Below are 20,723 nucleotides of genomic sequence, written 5' to 3'. Positions count from 1 at the left end.
ATAAAACACATTTTTAAGACAACCACCCAACAAAAAAAAATAAAATAAAATAAAATAAAATAAATAATAATTAAAATTATAAAAAGGAAAAAAATAAAAATAAAAAAACAAAAAAAGAAAAGAAAGTTTAACTCTTATGACAATACTATGTGTCATTCTGTTATTGGTCCACCACTGCGTGTATCTCTCTTTTTTCTTTTCCTACCTGGCATAGTAAATGAATAAATGCACTCTTCCCCGCTCCAAAAAAAAAAAAAAAAAAAAAAAAAAGACAGTAAAAAAAATAAAACACAAATTTGTTTTTGGTTTCTCTAATCTCTCTCATTCTCTCTTCATCAGTCTCTAATTTTGTTGATTTCAATCCAAAATTCTTGAATTAGGTTTGAATTTCTATATTTTTTGGCTGAATTGCTGTCGAATTTTGCATTGAGTTGTAACTGATGATTTGAAAACTAGGGCAAAATTGGATACCAATTATGTGATCGGAGGTGTAAATTTCAAGCTTTTTTGCATTGATTTTAATGGCGTCGACTCGACGAACACTTTCACCGGCGAATCAAGATCGGAGTTATCAGAACGGATCAACTTCAACTCCATTTTCGTCGAATTCGTCATCTCACAAAGTATCGAATTCGAGCATTTTCGTTAAACTTCGGCGAATTTTCGCTGGAATATTCCTGCTTCGGAGTTCCCGGCGAAATCAACAGCATTCATGGAGGAGACAATTTTATCGTTGTTTGCTTTGCTTCTTAATCGGAATTTTGTTAGGTATTTTTCCATTTGGTCACATTGAAGTAGAAGATGATGTTAGAATTCACGATTTCTCATTTGAGATCAAATCTCAAAGTGAAAATAATGTTCAGGAAAAGGAGATGTTGAGAAATGAAGATTCCGAAATTACGGCGAAAGTGAGTGAGATTGATGTTAAGCTTGATGTGGTGTTAGCAGAGAAATTTGATTATCAACCTAGGAAATTATTGATTGTTGTTACACCAACTTATAATAGGGCACTTCAAGCTTACTATATGAATAGAATGAGTCAAGTTTTGAAGCTTGTTAATCCTCCTGTGTTGTGGATTTTGGTGGAAATGAGTGCTCAGTCCCCGGAAACCGCCTCGATTTTAAGGAATACCGGAGTGATGTACCGCCATTTAGTGTGCCATAAGAATTTGACTGATATAAAAGATAGAGGTGTTGAACAAAGGAATGCTGCACTTGAGCATATTGAGAAACATAAACTTGATGGCATTGTTTACTTTGCTGATGATGATAATATCTATTCTTTGGAGCTTTTTGAAAGTATTAGAAAAGTCAGGTAGATTGTTCATTCTTCTAACCACTCATTTGAATTTAATTTATGTTGTTTTTTTCGCTTGTTTCGCATACACTGTTTCTGTTAGTGACTCTGAATGTGTTTGGTACAGTCTGAGTTTTGACAACTTATTGTTGCATTTGCTTTGTTAGTTTGCTTGTTATGGACCATTTGGTTTAATGCTGTTTGAAATATGATGGATGTGGTTGTTTGTGCTCATTAATTCATATTAGTTGATGCTAGTTAAAGAGATCAGGGTTGAGGAATTGGCTGTTTTATCATAAATGTTTTATCTGTTAAATTTGGCCAAGCTCTAAGGAGTTGGGTGTTGTATCATAAGAATTTGTCCAGTTTCGAGGATTTGGGTATTTTGAAAATTGGGCGTTCTATATTGAGTACATTAAATTAATTAGAGAAAATCCCAACTCTAAGGAATGTTATCATCTTAATGGTTGATTACTGCATAGTAATTACATAAATGGTTACCTTTTCAGAATGTTGTTCTCAGTAGTCATTGTTATTATTTACTGAAATTGAGACTGTGTCATGGATTCCTTGTCTTTTGATTGTTTCTTATCATTGGAGGCTTAGTTTTTGTTACAACATTATTGTGATTGGAATTATCTGCATGTTTATCTGTTCTTGTGACAATGAAATTCGTTATCAGGATAGCTTCATTCTTACCAGCTTAACTACTACACGTGTTTTTTCTCGGAATTCCAGGATTGAATAGGAGAAAAAAGATGCTGGCCGGTTTTTGTTGCTAGCCTAAATGTGCATCCCTTGGAAAATTTCCGTTAGTGTCCATAATTGGTGGCACTTTTGAGTGTATGTTTTCTTTGAGGATAAAGAGCCTTTTTTTACACCTTTGTCAGCATTCTGCTTCTATGTTAAGAATTGTGAAATTCTTTATTTCAAGTGTAGATTCTTCTGATGGAGCTTCTCCATTTAAAAAAATGTTTCCTTATGTATTTGAAGCTGTCGTGTTTTATACACTTATAATTGAGATGGGCTTGGCCGCGTGGATTATTTTTTTTCAGTCAGGAGCTGTAGTCTCCAATTCACCTGGGGCGTTGGAAGATATAAGTTCATTACATGTTCTTACATCAATCTACTTATTTTCTAAATAAAAACTAATAAGTAGTCAGCAGAGAGGGAAGAGACTAACTTCTTTTGTGAAATAAAGCTAGAGTATCAGTATGTAAATTTTGCCATCCCGATGTTGTGGTTCTTTCTATATTACTATCTTGCTTTATACTGATAAGTGATAACGATCATTTTTCCCCCAAAAAAAGGAAAAAAAAAATTGATGGTTAACCTTTTGCACTTTTACAGCCGTTTTGGCACGTGGCCTGTTGCAATGCTGGCACAAAGCAAAAATAAGGCTATACTTGAAGGTCCAGTATGCAGTGGAAGTAAAGTGATTGGGTGGCACACAAATGAGAAAAGCAAGGCACTCCGTAGATTTCATGTTGATATGTCTGGTTTTGCATTTAATAGTACTATCTTGTGGGATCCAACGAGGTGGAGACGTCCCTTTTTGAATCCAGTACGGCAGCTGGATACCGTGAAGGAGGGTTTCCAGGTATTTACCTCACGAATATGACAGTCACAACTCTACATTCTTTCACCTTTATCATGTTGCAATATCTCGTTGTTGCTATGAGGGTATAAAAAGGAAAATTGAAATCAAATGCAGTTGCTATGTATATATTATTTTTCTCTTTGTTGTTTATTATAGGAGACAACATTTATAGAGCAAGTGGTCGCAGATGAAAGTCAAATGGAAGGTATGCCTAATGACTGTGGAAAGATTATGAACTGGCATCTTCACTTGGATGCTCGTTGGGTTGCATATCCAAGAGGCTGGCTTCTTCAGAATAACTTGGATGCTGTTCTGTCCATCGATTAAATTAACAGCTCTCTTATTGATCTCAAGCTAATTAAGGTCTGACATCAGATTTCTGTTCTTCAAGCTTTTGAAATTCTATCCTATGTTTAGATATATTGTGTACTCCCTAATAGTGAAAAATGTGGGTGGTTTGGAAAAGAATATACTGTCTAAATGGGGGTTTAGAAAAAGAATATAGTCATAAATTTTATCTATGATGGAAATAGAAATTTAATACTACGTATTATGAGCATGTGAGGATTCTATTTTGTGTTGACTCAAACTTGGAGATGAAAGACACACTGCAAGTTTCTTAAGATTCATTAGATCTCTCTGATTGAGTAACATCTGAAAATATAGCCCCTCCCTATTCGCTTTTCTCAAACTCATCTTTTTTTTTTTTAATTATTGTTTCTGTCACGAATTTGCAAACAATATTGACATAAATTATAGAAATGCTTTATTTTGCTTATTTGAATCGATACTATTTTCCTTGCCACGGGATTGCTACATTCGGTCAAGAGTGCAGGAAATAAACTTCCTCCTTATTTCTCCCTTCTTATGTATGCTTGGTGGTTCTGTGGATCTGGATGATTATTTAAGTTGGTGCATATTTGCTAATTCCACTGCAGTTTAATTTGGATCATTTACTGTGTTGATATTTGTTTGACGGCTGACATGTTCTAAATTTAACAGTCTTATGGTATGGACTTTGGAGTTGCAGCTTGCAGTGGTTGCTTCATCCTGCATGCTAATCATCGATTCCGTTTGTCTCCAGAAGCGCATGCTACAAATTAAAGTTGGGGCTGAGTGAGGATTGATGTCCATTGACTATGCTATTCAGTTTTCTCAAAGGGGAAAATTGGATGTCATTTGGAAAAAGAAGGGAGAATATAGTTTAGCCATAGAAATTCAATTAAATTCTTGGGCACTGGTAAGCCCTCCATTTTTTCTTTAAACTTGGTGGTTTTGTTATGCCTTGCGAATCAGGTTTTGAAGTGTATACAGTGTGACTTGTGTACAAAAAGTTGTGCCTCAATATTTTCGTTGTGAGTAAAAATTACAGAATATATTGTCGAATTAAAAGACAGTGAAGTATTATGACAAAAGATAGCGATGTTATTAGCCTTCTGAACTTGACAATAGTCTTGCCATTATGATACACCACTCAAAGTTGCTTAGTTATGAACTTGACAACGGTCCCCCTTTGGTATGTAAATATCACCACTCGATGTTACTTATAAGCTTTGGATATTTTCCATCATCCATCGTAGTCGAATATCTGCATTCATTTTGCTCAAGACCAACCTTATAAGATTGTCACTATTATCTTGAATACCAGTGTATCATTCATGCAGGCCGCCCGTTAATGACCCTGCAACTCTGCAAGCAAGCTATAGCCTCTCCTGTAATGCAGTGTAAGCAAGATTTGGAGATTCGTCTATATAAATTCAGAATCATAATTAGTGCACCCTTCATCCTGGAGCCATCAATTAGTAATGTGATTGGTTATATCTTTTTAAAGAATTTGAATTCCTCCATTAATATAAAAGTCATTGCTTTTCAAATGTTCAAAATTTAATTATGTAATAAGGCCAATAACGCACGAAATCGTAAAAAAACTATAGATGTGTAAAAATTCATCTAAACCATTTAAAGTTTGTTATTACACTTTTTTTTTTTGGCATAGTTTCCTATGCAATATGTAGCCCTTAGGACTTTATTGGTTTACCTTGTTTTTGCTTATCTGATCTAATTTGATATGAATGTCAGATTTGACTAAACTTTGACCTTATATATACGATAATATATACAAAAAAATATACCAAGTGAGGTCTTGTTAGATTCGTAATAATATGTGATTTTCATGATTTTTTTTCATTACGAAATTAAAGATAATTAACGATAAAAAAAAACTGCACATAAAACGATGATCTGATCTGAACTTATTTCTTCTGATGCAGATCGGTGTAATTAATGTTAAATTTATTCTTAATATTTCCTTTTTTAGCTTCTTATACATAGCCATTAGGACTATGTTCAGTGGCGCATCTTGAAACTTTAACTATTAGAGGCTGTAGGCGTCGCTCGAAGTGCGCCTACGTTAAAAGCATGTTGTGAATATGCTTGGCACTCATAGGAAGTGGGAATTGACATATACGATTAGGGAAAAGGAAAGTAGGGAGCCGCCAACAAGTTTTTAAGGAACTTGTAAACCGTTCACGGATCATAAAAAGGCAACTACGATAAGGGACAACGATAGGCAACAACGATTGACCCGTGAAGGTTACACCCCATTCATAATCCATGAGATTACTAACTCTGGTTCGGAACCACGAAAGGAGGATCGGGGATGATGGTACGAAGTGAGTCATGGAGTCACATTCGCCCGTATTGGCCTCTACTCGATTCTTATAGTGAAAAATGATTCCTGCGATCTCAAAGGCATACAAACAAAATATTCAATTCGCTCAAAACTATTATTAAGCTAAATTGGTTGAATATTAATGCAACACATAATTCTAAAATATTAGTGATCACTTGATTAAACAACAAGATTAAAAAGGAAGCTAAACCGGCTGTCCAAATTATCTTATTAGGCGTGATTTTCAATTACATATTCCCTTTAAACATGCAATATAGTGATCATAATAACAAAAATAGAATAAACATTAATATTGGAAGCAATTCAACAATAAATTGTCAGTCAAATCAAATATAATAATCCTATCATGATGCTAGCAATAAAAATAATAAGAGTAATTAAGTGAATCAATTACTCACTTTCCGCGTTTCCTTGAATTGCTACATCATGAATAAATTGTTAGTAACTTCAATAAAAAATATAAATCAAATGAAAATTAAATTAAATTAAAAGTAGAGTTGATTTGGTCCAAACCCTCATTTAATTCTACCTATCACGCCTTGGTTAAAGTATAGAATTTAAGGTATTGTATGGACTCCTTGGAGTGTGCTTAAAGGAAGAATGGTGAGAGAATATGGTGGCTAGTGTTTAGGCTAAAGAGAGAGAAGAGAATTATTTGATCAAGCCTTGTGATCATTGAGAAAGGGGATATATGACCTCTATTTATAGAGAAAAAAAGAGGGGTCGAAGAATTAAGAAAAGATAAGAATTCGAATCGGATAAAACTCTTGTGATAGACAGCGGTTTTTGCGGTTTTTGTTTTTATCATATCTTTTGATCCAAAAATTGGAATAAGATGAATAATATATCGTTGGAAAGCTCTTGAAGTACACTTTCTAACCCAATTGAAATCAGATTAAAATATTTTGTAGAACAAAATATATAGCCGAAATAGTGAGACGGTATCAGTTTTGGATAGAGTTTGACATTTTATTCATATCTTTTCCGTTATAGCTCGGAATTGATATTATAATATATCATTGGAAAGATAATTTCAAGGGCTATCCAACCATATAAAATTTGGATAAAAACTATGAGGCACGAAAATAATATCTGTCTATCTTTGAACGTCTATCAATTCGGATAGAATTAGGATTTTCAAAAAGAAAAGTTTTATTCAATTTCAAATTCTTTAATCTTATCTTTTCAAAAAGGATAATTAAGATCTTTTAGAAACTTATAGAAGCTTCCAATGAATCCTAATTGGTTTAGGAATGAGATTAAATCATTTGGACCCTCCACATGATCATTGAGTCGTAGGTAAGGTGGGCTTAGGTTCAGTTTGAGCTTAATTTAATATTTTGGCCATAACTTATTCGTTATAACTCGGATTTGGGCTTATAATATATCGTTGGAAAGCTCTTTTCAATCCCCATCCAACTATTTAATCATTGGACCAAGATTATGGATCAAAATAAACTGGATTAAACGTTTTTATAAAAAGGACACAAAATGAATGATTTTAAAGGATACGAAATGAATTATTTTGGGTTTAAAGGCACGAAAAGAGGAAAATAAGTTATTTTTTGGAAATGGGCTAGGAATTGGGTTGGTTTATGAAATGAAAATATGGATTTAAGCACTCCAAAAATTAAATACTCAACCCGACCAATAATGGCGGTGAAAGGTTGTTCATCATCGGGTTTGGTTTTGGGGAGACATTTTTAGGTGTCTACAGAGGCCAAATTTTTGTAATATAAATTTAACTATGTAAATCCATAAGAAGAGTGAAACAAATAACAAAATTACACTAATTGACTCAAAACATGACTTAACTTAAACTATTGACACAAAATTGTCGTATTTTTAAATTGACTAGTTGTGGACCCGCGCGCGGTTCCCCAAGTTATCAATGTATATTCTTGACTGACTTTGTTATCGGTATTGTTTCTCGAGTGATTTTTTTTACTTTTTATCATCCATTAAAATTTGTGGTTCGCCAAGTTATCAATGTATTTTCTCGACTGAATTTAAGTACCTTGATTATAATTAGACAAGTTTAAGACTAATTTTTTTAATAACAACATATGTATGTGTTACAATATTTTCTCGTGATTGCCACTTGCTAGTGACATTGAATTTTCATAAAAGAAACTACACTCTAATAATCGCTATGACTCTGTTTTTATGGTTTTGCTAATATTATGAAGTAAATTTATGATAACTCCCCCCTCATCCTTTTCACTTGTCTTAAAGTTTATTCATCTCTTTTTCCTTAATCATTGTTGTATACTCTCTCTTTTATATTGCTCCTTCTCACTATCTCACTTGCCTTTTCTATCCATCCCTTACTTTCTCCCACCTTATTGTCCCTTCTTCTCCATCTCATCCATTCGAAGGAATTGTAATTGCGGCTGTCTTTCTTAACGTATTAGTAACATACTAACATTGCATTCCTTGATGAAATAATTAAAATAGTGGTATCTTACGCAGCCAAAGGTCGAGGCTTCTTGCATATAAGAGGAATTTACAACTTGTTGACTTGTCAAAAAATGATTTAGAAGAATTAACAAAATGTAACCTCTTCTCATGATTCAGTTTTCTAATAAGATTGTCAACAAAGGACAAAGGGCAATCTAGTATTCTGGTAAGATAAACAAAAGGCACCAAGATATAAGATGTTCTCCTCACATACATCAGCTACAATAGATACAAATCATTAAAAAAACAAAAAGAGAAGGTATTTACAAAGCTTGTAGGATTATTCTCCTCAGCCTTCCCAGGCCATGAGATTCCCCCCCCCCTCCCTCCCCCTGTCAATATTACTTTTGCTAGTTGTCTCTTCATGGCAACCTCTTCATTTTCCTATACCACCTTGGTAACTGCCAAAATAAACAATGCAAAATATCAACTACACAGCAAAAGAGTGAATTAAGAATAATTTTTGAAATTTAAAACCACAAATATGTCCTGAGTATGTATTATGAAACATTACAACAAGAATTCCCCATTCAAACTAAACCAATATAAGCAACCGACAATAAACAACTAAATAGCTAAATAAATGCACAAGATACAATTGCAATACACAAAAATGACAAAAACAAAAAAGTAGTACCTTTGCTCCGACGTTCACCAATGTGTCCTCAATAAATTTCTTTTTTTAATTGAGCTTAGAACAACCTCACTTATTTGTTTTTTTTTTTTTTTTTTTTTTTTTTTTTTTAATTTTTTTTTTAAAGCTTGTTTTTTAGTTTATTGGAAGCAATTAAGCTAATGTTATGTATACTTAATATGCTACATATTGTTAATGAATATGAATAATAAAGTGATTAGTGTTTCGAAAAATTGAATGTAATATCTAATGTAACAATAAACCAAGCTCATGCATAAAACTATAAAAGAATATCTAACAGTTTAAATCATCATTAATCATGTAAATAATTAGACCAATTAGAATTACAGGACTTGAATAAAACCATATTACCCAAATTTATGCCCTTGGAAAAAATACCAGTCATATACTTTGAGTCTCTTATTAGATATATGTCATTCTTGCATATACATATCATTATAATTGAATGAATCGATGAACTCTAAACTAAACAAACCACTCCTCCTAAGATACCCATTGCATCATCTCCTGGCCTCACGATCAGCAGCATTAAGTAATATTGTTGAGGACAGAAACTCCCAGAAAGTGTTGACATTTTAAGCGTCTTTAGAGGTTTGAAATAACTTTAGGAAAATTTGTAAATTACCACCCATAAAGGGGTCTTATTTTGAAATTACCACCCATTAAAAGTTTTATTTTAAATAATCACCCATTAAATTAAAAAACATTTCAGATTACCACCTTTTATAAAATTCCAGTGGAAAAATCCGGTTGAGGGCCCCACCTTATTAACTTCCTTCTTATTTTTTTCATTTCCCTCGACCTAACCTTCTGATTGAAATATTAAACTCAAAAAAACATCTTCTCTCATCAATTTCTTCAATTAATTCATCCAAGCATCAATCTTTCCCCTTTTTCTTCCTTTAATTCTCTGTCAACTTTGCAACTACCCCTTAAGGGTTGAATCAGGACCCTAACTTTTTTTTTCTGCAGGAAATCACCATTTGACAGGAGCTTCACCTACGAGCTTGCATTTGCTGTTGAAGTCGCCATGTTGGGGTGTTTTCTGGGGACCAAAAGCGTGTAGGTGAAGCTCCTGTCAAATGGTGATGTCAATGGCGATGCCTGAGGTAAGCTGTAACACCCCATATTTTTGAGCTGATATTTTGTATGGGTAATTCTCCTGCCGATTATTTTCCGATAAAATGTTTTCTTTAATTTAAAAAAATAATAATATATATTTTTCTAAATTAGTCTTAATCTTATTTTTGTATTTAATTGGTAAAAGGTATATATTATTTAAAATATTAATCGCTATAGCAGTTTTAAGTTGTGCGCGCGAAATAGTTTAACAGGACCGACCAGATGCTAATGCTCTATATGCTAATGCTCTATATGCTGACCAATTCTATTAAGTCTCTTAAGTGGGGGAGTGAATAGTTTTTCCTGCTCATTAATCCTAGTAACTCCCACTTAAATTAGCCATAATGATGATCATAATTCCCAACCCTTGAATTTTGCCTAACTCTTAAACTCCTCTCTTTCCCCTCTATTTACTCTCACGTTCTCAACCTTCTTCTCTCAATTTGCTGCTACTGTATATGTATGTTTTTAATATCTAAACACACAAAAATCTCACAAAAATCTACTAATCAACGGGTTTCCATTGGAGGGCTTTTTGGAGCTTTGATCCTTGTTCGTTGGGCTCGTTTGTACTCGTTCTTGCACTCTACTTTCAAGGTAACTAGTACTATCCCTTTAGACTAGATTTCACCTAGTTTAGAGTGCATGATATAGGCCTAGAACAATTGAGGAATTCGTATGACGAAAATTAGTACGATCTCTAGTTTCCTGGTACATACAATCGATTTATAATTTGACGGAATTGTAAACTGTTTTCCCCTACTGATTTTGTCCGAATTATATGTATCGTGAGCCTACTGTCTTTCGGTTTTCAAGAATTAAAATCCATGTATAAATTAAATCTATTTGTGCGAATTATACAGTATAATAACGATTATTGTAGTAGATATCTATTTGTGTGGACTCGATTGCCTGGTTTATTTCTCCATCATGTTTGGTGCATTATATCATATTGGACCTGCAAGTGCCTTTGAATCTATGTATATTACGGAGTTGACTTTCATGGATAATAATGATTAAGTTGCTTGAATTTCTAGTTTGGTTGGTAATAATTTTAACTAGCATAATTGTTTTTCCGTGAGGTTGTGTCTTCGGTTTCGTGGAATGAGGTGGAGCGAACTACTATATGCTATTCTTATAAATATAGTGTGAGTTTAAAAGTCATTTTCACTTAGAAACCATGATGTGTTTCATGTATGTAATTTGTATTATGACTAGTGATTAAAATATGTGAATTTTTGGCTTGGTTGTGTCGTATTAAAATCTGAACTTTTATGTAAGCTGTTGGTTGGGATCAGTTTTGGGTATAATCAAGATTAAACCTTGTTATGTCTCTTATTATACTTGTGTCAATGTGTGGGTCAATGTGTGCAAGTTTGATAATTTTTAGAGCAACAATCTTATTATTCTGATTTATAGAAGCATGTATTTGCAATTTGTATAAGTTGGACAGCATGTATATGAATGTGTATAGTGTGCATATTTTCTGATTAAAAGACTTCTCATGGTGTTGGTAACAGAATATTTAACCTATGCATATTGCGGTGTTTGATTTGATAATATTTGAGTATAAGACCATATGTGGCATCTCTGCTGATCATTGATAATTTTTTATTTAAAATTATATTATATTATTTTATCGAATCTTATATTGACTGTAAGTTAGGAGCCATTGGATTGCGGGATTCCAATGGTTAGAACATGCCAACTACTTGGCTGCAGGATTCAAGTAGTATAACCTGGGTTAATTGTTGTCGTCCGGGAGGTTCGGAGGTGTAAGACCATTTTTGGCTTCTATCCGGCACCGGGAGTTTGGCCATTCTTAGACACAGTCTCCTGTGAGTTGACTGGAGGTTCGCCTGACAAACCTTAAGAAGTGGAATGCGGGCTTCCACTAGCGTTCGATCCTACTTTAGTCAAATTGTTTTTCTATGATATAAATATTATTACTACATTGTTTAACCTGTCTTGCTTGTTTGAAGTATTATATGAACTTTAACAATTATTTTATTCTGTTTCAAGTTTAATTTACTAAGCAACCCTATTTTTCATTGAATAGTTTCTTTCTAATATCTTTATTTTCTTTTAGTTAATGTCTTGTGACTTTATTTTCATATTCCTTTTTCTTTGTTCTTACCTTGTCTTGATTCTGCTATGTGATCTCCTTGTCTTTGGGAGAACTGCTAGTTACTCCCCACTGATTGTGGAACCTAAATGTTATTTGCAGGTGAAGAGTAGCTTCTGTTGAGTCTGGGCTGAGAGCAAAGTGTTTAGTTTGTTTCTTAACAGTTTTATGTCTTTAGACTATCTTTTTTTGGGACAATTGGATTTGAGGTTGTTCTGCCTCGTTTGAAGCTTTCTATGTTTAATGAGTTTTCTTTCACTTAAATAATTTTATATCACCTTTTCAGTTGTTTCCTTTATTTTTTTAGTAACCTTTAGAGTGACATTACCGTCTCGACGTTATTTCTGCTAACGTCTCGCCATCTGTTTTAGACGGGGTGTTACAGTTATGTAATACCCTCATGATTGCTTTAAAGGAGTTTGATATACTACTCATATCATCAAGATGCATCTTTCTTTTAGGGAGCTCATTTGCTAAGAATACTCAATAGTTAAGCGTGCTTGTCTAGGAGTAGTCTCGGGATGGGTGACCTCCTGAGAAGTTTTCTCGGGGTGCGCATGAGTGAGGACAAAATGTGCAACCCTGTGATCGCGTGCTGACCGTGGATAATTAATCCTATGTCAGTCGTCTAGCGGGGGAGAATTCTGGGGCCATATGGCCATAGCCAGACTGGATGTAACACTTTGGTTACCCAGTTGCCGTTAGGCGTAATATTGGATTCCTCAGGCGCAACGGGGGCGTTGCCGTTCTCAAGTGGGGGTGTATGTAATAACCCTCATGATTGCTTTAAAGGAGTTTGATATACTACTCATATCAACAAGATGCATCTTCCTTTTAGGGAGCTCATTTGCTAAGAATACTCAATAGTTAAGCGTGCTTGGCTGGGAGAGTAGTCTTGGGATGGGTGACCTCCTGGGAAGTTTTCTTGGGGTCGGGGTGTTACATAAGCAATTGGGACCCTTTACAATTTCAGACACGTAGCCTAACTGCAAAAAACCCCAATTTTAAAGCCTAAGAACCCTAATTCTAAAATTGCAAAAAACCCCCAATTTTATTGCCCTAGGAACCCTAATTCCAAAATTTTAGACATGTACTGTTTCGGGGTTTTCTGATGTCCTACGGGAGAGTTACAATTCCGAGACTGGAACCGGACGCCTGTACCTGCAAAAAAAAACGGATGCTCCGGATGATTGGAGATCCGCCTCCGACGGTCAAGTTAGTACTTGATTAAGGAGTAATTAATGCGGAAATTAAAGTGATTGGGTCTCCCTAGGTGAGAGTGTTTAATGTGCGTAATCCCTCTTAATGAGGTTCAAGGGAGGTATTTATAACCTTGGGAAACGTGCCAATCCTAGGTTTAGGTTAACCTTGGGCTGATTGGGCTTCTCTCGGAAGTTGGGCCCAGGTGGCCGGTTTCTCCATTAGGCATGGAGTATGCCACGTGTCCTGACATAAAGGGTGGACGAATAGGCGTGTGCCACGTGGAAAGCCCTGACAGTTCCAACTGGGGGACACTTGGCAGGACTTGATTGGCCCACGTGGCGCATTCCGATTGGTGGGAGCAAAATCCCCTAATCATTTGCCCCTCACAGGTGGCACATGACTGGTCACGTGTTACTTGTGACAGGTGTCGCACTGTAACAGGCGACGACCTGCTACAGGTGTCACTCGGCGAAAGGCCGAGAGATTCTCCCGCCCAAATTTTGAATTTTGGAAGTGACCCTTCGCCTTCTCACTTCGCCTATATAAGGGAGCGTTGACTTCAGTCATTTTCACACTTGAGAACTTTTTGAGAGAACATTCGGACCCCTGAACTTGCTCTGACATTTTGGACCCTTTCTGCCTACCGCCTGCTCTGGCAAGCCGACTGCACAGGATTTTCAGAACTCCATCAACGTCACTCGTTCAGGTAACCGTCGGTTCTCTTACTCTTAATTTACTCTTTATTTTATTCTTTTTTGAAATGGCACCACGGAAGCACACGACACGACCTAGGTTAGTGATCAGCCGGTCACCGGGGACGGCTGAATCTAGGACTAGGAGTGCCGCCTGCCCTTTTCCGGACCCATCTTTGCCCTTTATACAAAGTCCGATTGTCTCTGTGTCTATGCAGAACATGATGGCCAGAACTAAAAGAACTGCTAGGATTTCGAACTCAGACGGCTCCTCCCACAGGGTGCCGATTAGTGAAACATCTGACCAGGCGCCAGATGTGGAAGTGAACCAAAGCGGCTTGAAAGCCTACAGTTCTGAGGGAGGAGTCAAAGTGATCCCTTCCAATTTTACAGTTGACAAGTCTACATTCTCTCCTGCTCCTTTTAAAGGAGAGGAGGCGGGCCCCTCTAGGAGAGGGGAGGAGTCGTCCTCTTCGGACTCGTCAGAGGATGAATCCGAGTCTAGCTCTTCTGGTCATGCTTCTCTGGACACAGAAGAGAAAAACAGTCGCCTACAAGAGGCGAAGCTTTCTCACGCAGTTGAGAAGGGGGACAATTGGGCGGAGCCATCCGCCTCTTACCGAGAGCAAAATACCCCCTACTACTGCACTGTCCCACGGGGCTGGATCACGGCCATGTAAGAGAAAGTGGGGAGCTTTATTGCGAACCACACAATGGGCCCCGGCTTTTTAGTGTTCGTACCGGATCCAGAAGACACAGTCGTTTGGCCGGCTGGTACTAGCTATGATGGCGCCTGCTTTGGCTGCTACGAGGCGGCCATCAAGGCTGGGCTGCGCTTCCCACTACATCCGGCTGTTCAGCGGATCTTGGATGGGTATGAGTTGGGGTTAGGGCAGTTAGCCCCGAACTCCTGGGTCAACGTACTCGGCTATGTGGCCGGGTGCGAACTGCACGGGGTGGAGCCAAACTTCGAGGCTTTCGCCCACATGAACTACCTCAGCCGGACCCCTAAGGCAGGCGGTACCGGCTGGTATCAATTGACAAGACACAAAGGCTACCTCATGACAAGAGGTAAAGCAAACAAGTGGAAGGATTGGCGAAGCACCTTCCTTATCATTGAGAGTTCAGACACAGAGCTGAACAAGCGCTTCAACAGGTGGAACAGGAATCCGCCTCTTCTTGCAGGCGGCCGCAGCATGCCTCCTGTTCCCCCCAAAGCTAAGAAAGAGATCCTGGATAAAGGACTCTTTAAAGTAGAGTCGAGGGTCGACTCTACTTCAGGGGTACGAGAGCAAGTACCCCTGCACTGCGTCCCGAGCTTCAAATGGCTCTACGACGAGTACTTTTTGGCCGCCTGTGGCCTCAGCAGTCGGTGCTCAAGAGGTAGCCGGCCTGTCGAATACTCTGTTTTTCCATGCATTACTGTTATGACTTTTTATTAACTTTGCTATTTGTTTTTGCAGCGGACGCCATGAGCAAAATTACCGCCTCCAAGACTGCGGCGACCATGTTGCGAGCCTCCATCATGCAACAGTCCTCAACCGACTCCCCCAACAAGGGGGCGCCCTTGGTGAGATTCGAACCTTTCACTCTCTTTTTGGAGTTGGGTTTATGCATATACTGACCGAGTGTTGTTTTGTTTTTGTTTTTTTTTTAGACGGGCACTCCAAGAGCTTCTTCTTCCCAACAGCCGGACTCCAAGACCCGGAGGACGGCTGTTGCGAGCTCTCCTGGTTCTGCCAGGAAACATGCGGCGGCTGAGAAACAGCCGGCCACTCCTTCTAAAACTCCAATTGGGCCGCCTAGAAGTATGAAGTTGTCTTTGTGAATTTAGACTTGCTCCCTTCTTTCCTAGGTCTAACTCGTTTGTTTATGGTTGATGCAGCCGGCCCTCAGGAGCCTGACTTAGTCGAGGTGGCCAAGTCTATGATCAAGGCCGTTCCTCCAGCTGAAAGGGAGGCGGTCAGGGGTGTCGGCACCCTTGACCTAGACGGGATTGCAGGGGTCCTTGCTGAGGTATATTTAGCATTTTTTTGGTTATTTAAATTCCAGGACGCCTATTTTTTGTTTGAAAACTGACGCCTGTTCCCTTTTACTTAGGCCCTGCTCCGAGTGAACGGCCTTCGCAAGCCGCTTGACAGGAAGAACAAAGAGGTAAAGGCTGCAAAAGCTATGGCCGCCTCTGACTGTGATAAGGCAATGTTTCAAATTGCCCAAAATGAGGTTCTGACAATTGACATTCTTTATTATCAGGCGCAGGCTACTTCTGCCATCCGGGCTCAGTTAGAGGCGGCCTAGAAGAAAAATAGCGAGCTGGAGGCGACCATCAACAATCTCAAGGCCGAGCTGAGACCTCTTCGCCAAAAAATGTCCTCGTACGACACCTTGGAGAAATCCTTGGCGCACGTTAAGGAACGCCTGGTGACCCAGGAGAAGAATCTTACTCAGGAGCTCTCGGAAAAGGCCGAGCAAGAAAAGAAGGAGCTGGTCCGGGAGATGATGGAAGACTCTGCTCAAATCCAGCGCATGACCTGGGGCCGCCTCTTCCCCAATGCCGACTTTTCCTCCTGGGAAAAAACGTACCGCCAGTGTTCTGATAGATATAATCAAGAGATCCTGGCGGCTGCTGAGGACGAGGCGTTGGAGGAGGAGGAGCCGGTAGTGGCGCTTGTGCCGCTTGGGGGTAATGCATCGAAGAAGGATGCAGCTGAAGCCGAGTCCAGCAAAAAGAGTGCTGACCAGGCGGCAGCTGCTATTATTGAAGATCTGCCCCCTTCTTAAGTTTTATGTCTTCTTTTCACGGCCTGCGTGCCGTTTGTTTCTATTTACCCGGCCAGGGGGCCGGGGTTCTGAATATTTGGCCGGTCTTCAATGACCGGCTTCTTTTTTATGCCAAAATATTTCGTTTTTGTTTTGTTTCAAATTTGTTAAAGTATCGAATATTCTGATATCCAATTGTACACTATACCGACTGTTTTGCATGGCCGATAGTTGCGGACAGGTACGAGATAGTTAGTCACGCCACCTATGCCCCTGGACAACTGGTTGCCTGTTTCCAGGCTAAGCGATCAGTCGGCCACTTTAAAGAATGGATTTCCTTCAACCAAGTAGGAAGGTGGTTTCCTACCTGCCTTGTTTGTTTGTTTTTTTTTTTTTTTTTTTTTTTTTTTAAAAAAAAAAAAAAGCTAGAGACTCTAGTCGGTCCAGGCCGACTGTTCCCCGCCACTTTTAATCTAGTGCGAACAGGCGCTGTATGAACACCTTTTTAGTTTCATACTAAATTTTTTTAAGGAGCGACCATGGAAACATAATTGTTACCTAGTCGCCAAGTGACTGAGTAGTAGAGGTATCAAGCGGTGGGTATCGGTTGTTCCCCTTTATTCGCCAATGTTTGTTGGCTATTAACTCATAAGATATCAACTGTTCTTATCCCAAGTAGTTCATTCGGTCGGTTGACACGGATGGTTACTGCGAACACTTGTTTGACCTGATTAGTCAGTTAAGTGAGAGGTATCCTTGTCCGGGAAATGGCTACGTGGTTGTCTTGGTTAGACAGTCGTATAGGTGCCGTGTAATGATTTTATAGAACAATGTTCCACCCAAGAGGGAGCTGCTCTCTGCGACGAATTTCATCCGGATGGATGCCGTCGGACGCCTGCTATAATGTTGGGACAGGTCGAATTGAATTTATATTTGGATCAGTTGGCTTGGCGCCTGGTATGATCATTTTAGCCATGAGCCTTTGATAGTTCTTGGTGAACTGTGTTATGGGAGAGTAACCGGTTGTGTGGAACAAGCGGCGTGCCCCTCTTAAGTAAAAATTAAACATGGAGAGTAGCCGACTGTTTGTCAGTAGACATGCCCCTCTTAGTACAGAATTGAATGAAACAATAAACTTTTATTAAATAGCCCTCGACTATTTACATCATTCAAAAGAAATATTTCTTAAGATTATCTACATTCCAGGTTCGAGGAAACGGTTGGCCGTCTGGTGTTTCCAGACGGTAGGTACCGTCCCTGACTTCTTCATAGATTCGGTAGGGTCTTTCCCAGTTGGGAGTTAGTTTGCCAGACTCATTAGCCCTACCAACTGCTTCCATTTTTCTAAGTACAAAGTCCCCCACTTTGAGTGGATGCCTGTGTACTTTTTTGTTGTATGATCTAGTCATTCTCAGGCGGTAAATTTCATGGCGCAAGACAGCATTGCCCCTCCTTTCTGGGAGTGAGTCTAATGCCAGGCGCATGGCTTCCCAGTTTGCCTCTTCGTCATATAGCATTACTCGAAGAGTCGGTTTGTAGTGTTCTATTGGAAGAACAGCTTCCGCACCATAAGCTAGGAGGAATGGAGTTTCTCCAGTCGTTCCTTTTTCAGTCGTCCTAATGGCCCAGAGAACATGTGGTAATTCATCCGCCCATAGGCTGCCTGCTCGTTCAATCTTTTTCTTGAGACCGTCTGAGATGATTTTATTAAAAGTTTCTACCTGGCCGTTTGCTTGTGGACGGCCGACTGATGCAAAGTGGTATGCAATTCCTTGGTCACCTAACCAGCTTTTGAGAACAGGCGTCTCAAATTGGGGACCATTATCAAAGACCATAGACATGGGAACCCCGAACCGAGTGATGACATTTTTCCAGATGAATGAAATTACATCCTTCGTCTTGATTACCTTTACAGCCTCCGCCTCCACCCATTTAGTGAAGTAGTCGACTGCAACAAGTATGTACCTCCTTCCGCCTGTAGCAGGCGTATAGGGACCCAGAATATCCATGCCCCACTTAGCAAACGATAGTGGGCTATGAATGGTAGTGAGGTCAGTAGCCGGACGGTGAATTAGTTTGCCAAACCTTTGGCACTTGTCACATTTTTTCACCATCTCCATTGCATCTGCTTCTAAAGTAGGCCAAAAGTAGCCCTGCCGCCTTGTCCGTTGAGCAAGCATCCTACCGCCTATATGGGAAGCGCAGTAACCAGAGTGAAGATCGTCTAGTATCTCTCGCCCCTTTTCTGGAGTAACACATTTTAAGTAGGGTTGAAGGTACCCTCTTTTGTGAAGTTCTCCCTTTATCATTTAAAAACTGGCTGCCCGTTTTTTCAGCGCTGCCGCCTGGTGATGATCATCCGGCAGGGTACCGTCTGTCAGATATGCCCTGATTGGATCCATCCAAGTTGAGCTTCTGTCTAGGATTCCAATAGGGTCTTCCTCGATGCTTCTCTTCTCCATTACTTCCCAAAAAACAGTTCGAGAAGTATCACAAGAGGCGGACGATGCTAATTTTGAAAGTGCATCCGCCTGGTTGTTTTCTGATCTCGGCACTTGAGTCAGATGAAAATCTTCAAGGGAACCGACTGCCTGTCGTACCGCCTGTAAATACTTGATCATGGCCGGATGGGTTGCTTCGTATTCGCCATTATACTGACTCACTATCAATTGTGAATCGGAAAAGGCGTTTATCTTTCGTGCCCCTGCCGCCTTGCACATGCGGATTCCGGCTATTAAAGCTTCATATTCTGCCTCATTGTTTGAGGCCTGAAAACTGAAGCGTAGAGCATACTCGAACCTGTCGCCTTCTGGCGACTGACATATGACGCCTGCTCCACAACCATTTGAAGTAGAGCTTCCATCCACATATACCTTCCAGACTTGGTCTGGATCTCGAGAATCAGGGGGACGAGTCATCTCAACAATAAAGTCAGCAAAAGCTTGCCCCTTCACTGCTTTTCTAGGCTCGAAAGTAACTTCGAGGCTCTGTATTTCTATGGCCCATTTGATCATCCGGCCTGACGACTCCATGGTGGTCAGTGGCCGCTTGATAGGTTGATCTGTATACACGACGACTGCATGTGCCAAAAAGTAGGGCTTCAATTTTTTAACAGCCATGAAGAGTGCAAGACCAAATTTCTCCACTAAGGGATACCTCAACTCGGCATTTTTCAATACATGACTGACAAAGTAGACCGGGAGCTGACAGCCGTCTCTTTCAGCAAGAAGAACAGCGCTTAACGCATGATCAGAGACGGTCAGGTACATGTAGAGTACTTCTTTGGGCAAAGGGCTGACCAGCCTTGGCAAGGAATGCAAGTGAACTTTCAATTTCTGGAAGACCGCCTCAGCATCCGGCCCCCATTCAAACCTTGCCTTCTTCTTAATGGCCTGGAATAAGTATAAGCATTTGTCGCCTGATCGGCTTAGAAATCTTCCCAAGGCCGCCAGACAACCTGTTAACTTCTGAACCTCTCGGACGGTACGAGGCGACTGCATGTCGATGACCGCCTGCACCTACTCAGGGTTCGCCTCTATTCCTCTCTGATTGATAAGGAATCCGAGAAATTTCCCAGACTCAACTCCAAATACACATTTCTTGGGATTGAGCATGACATGGTGCCGCCTGAGTGTGGCGAAAGTTTCTCGGAGGTCCGACAGATGATCTGTCTGAAGCTTAGACTTGACAATCATATCATCAATGTATGCCTCGACGTTTCTCCCGATTTGATCAAAGAACACAGTGTTTATCATTCGCTGGAAGGTGGCCGAGGCATTCTTAAGACCGAACGGCATAACCGTGTAACAGTACAACCCTTGATCAGTGACGAAGGGCGTCTTCTCCTGATCTTTCTTCCATAAAGGAATTTGATGGAAACCAGAGTAGGCGTCCATAAAGCTCATTAAAGCATGGCCGGCTGTTGAGTCGACCAGGTTATAAATTTTAGGCAGAGGGTAACTGTCTTTGGGGCACGCCTTGTTTAAGTCTGTGTAGTCTACACACATTCGCCAGGTGCCATTCGGCTTTTTAACAAGCACCAAATTTGCAACCCAGTCTGGGAAGTAACATTGCCGAATGAATCCTGCATCAAGTAGTTTTTTAACTTCGGCGGCTG

At 39.3% G+C, this 20,723-nt stretch overlaps 1 protein-coding gene across 2 annotated transcripts; it reads left to right on the top strand.

Annotated features, from left to right (window-relative positions):
• The first annotated feature begins 293 nt into the window (after positions 1–293).
• LOC110688730 (probable beta-1,4-xylosyltransferase IRX9H) lies at positions 294–4,338 on the top strand. 2 transcript variants are annotated; one of them, XM_021865492.1, is made up of 4 exons: positions 294–1,315; positions 2,648–2,897; positions 3,054–3,260; positions 3,928–4,338. In XM_021865492.1, the coding sequence occupies exons 1-3, from the start codon at positions 522–524 to the stop codon at positions 3,222–3,224; spliced, it is 1,215 nt and encodes a 404-aa protein (XP_021721184.1). In that variant the 5' UTR covers positions 294–521; the 3' UTR covers positions 3,225–3,260; positions 3,928–4,338. The 2 variants fall into 2 exon arrangements, with proteins under 2 accessions (XP_021721184.1, XP_021721183.1); XM_021865491.1 differs by having other exon boundaries at positions 3,900–4,338.
• The last annotated feature ends 16,385 nt before the right edge of the window (positions 4,339–20,723 follow it).

Source organism: Chenopodium quinoa, unplaced genomic scaffold (assembly GCF_001683475.1).
Source record: "Chenopodium quinoa cultivar QQ74 unplaced genomic scaffold, ASM168347v1, whole genome shotgun sequence".
In the NCBI taxonomy this organism is placed as follows: domain Eukaryota; kingdom Viridiplantae; phylum Streptophyta; class Magnoliopsida; order Caryophyllales; family Amaranthaceae; genus Chenopodium; species Chenopodium quinoa.
The sequence above is the reverse complement of the archived record's forward strand: the minus strand, read 5'-3'. Positions and strand labels throughout refer to the sequence as shown.

What these genes read in the sequence shown, in the direction of transcription:
- LOC110688730 (XM_021865492.1), top strand. Translation starts at nt 522, where the DNA reads ATGGCGTCGACTCGACGAACACTTTCACCGGCGAATCAAGATCGGAGT. An exon ending in GAAAGTATTAGAAAAGTCAG is followed by an intron (nt 1,316 to 2,647) that starts GTAGATTGTTCA and finishes GCACTTTTACAG; the next exon opens with CCGTTTTGGCACGTGGCCTG. An exon ending in CCGTGAAGGAGGGTTTCCAG is followed by an intron (nt 2,898 to 3,053) that starts GTATTTACCTCA and finishes TGTTTATTATAG; the next exon opens with GAGACAACATTTATAGAGCA.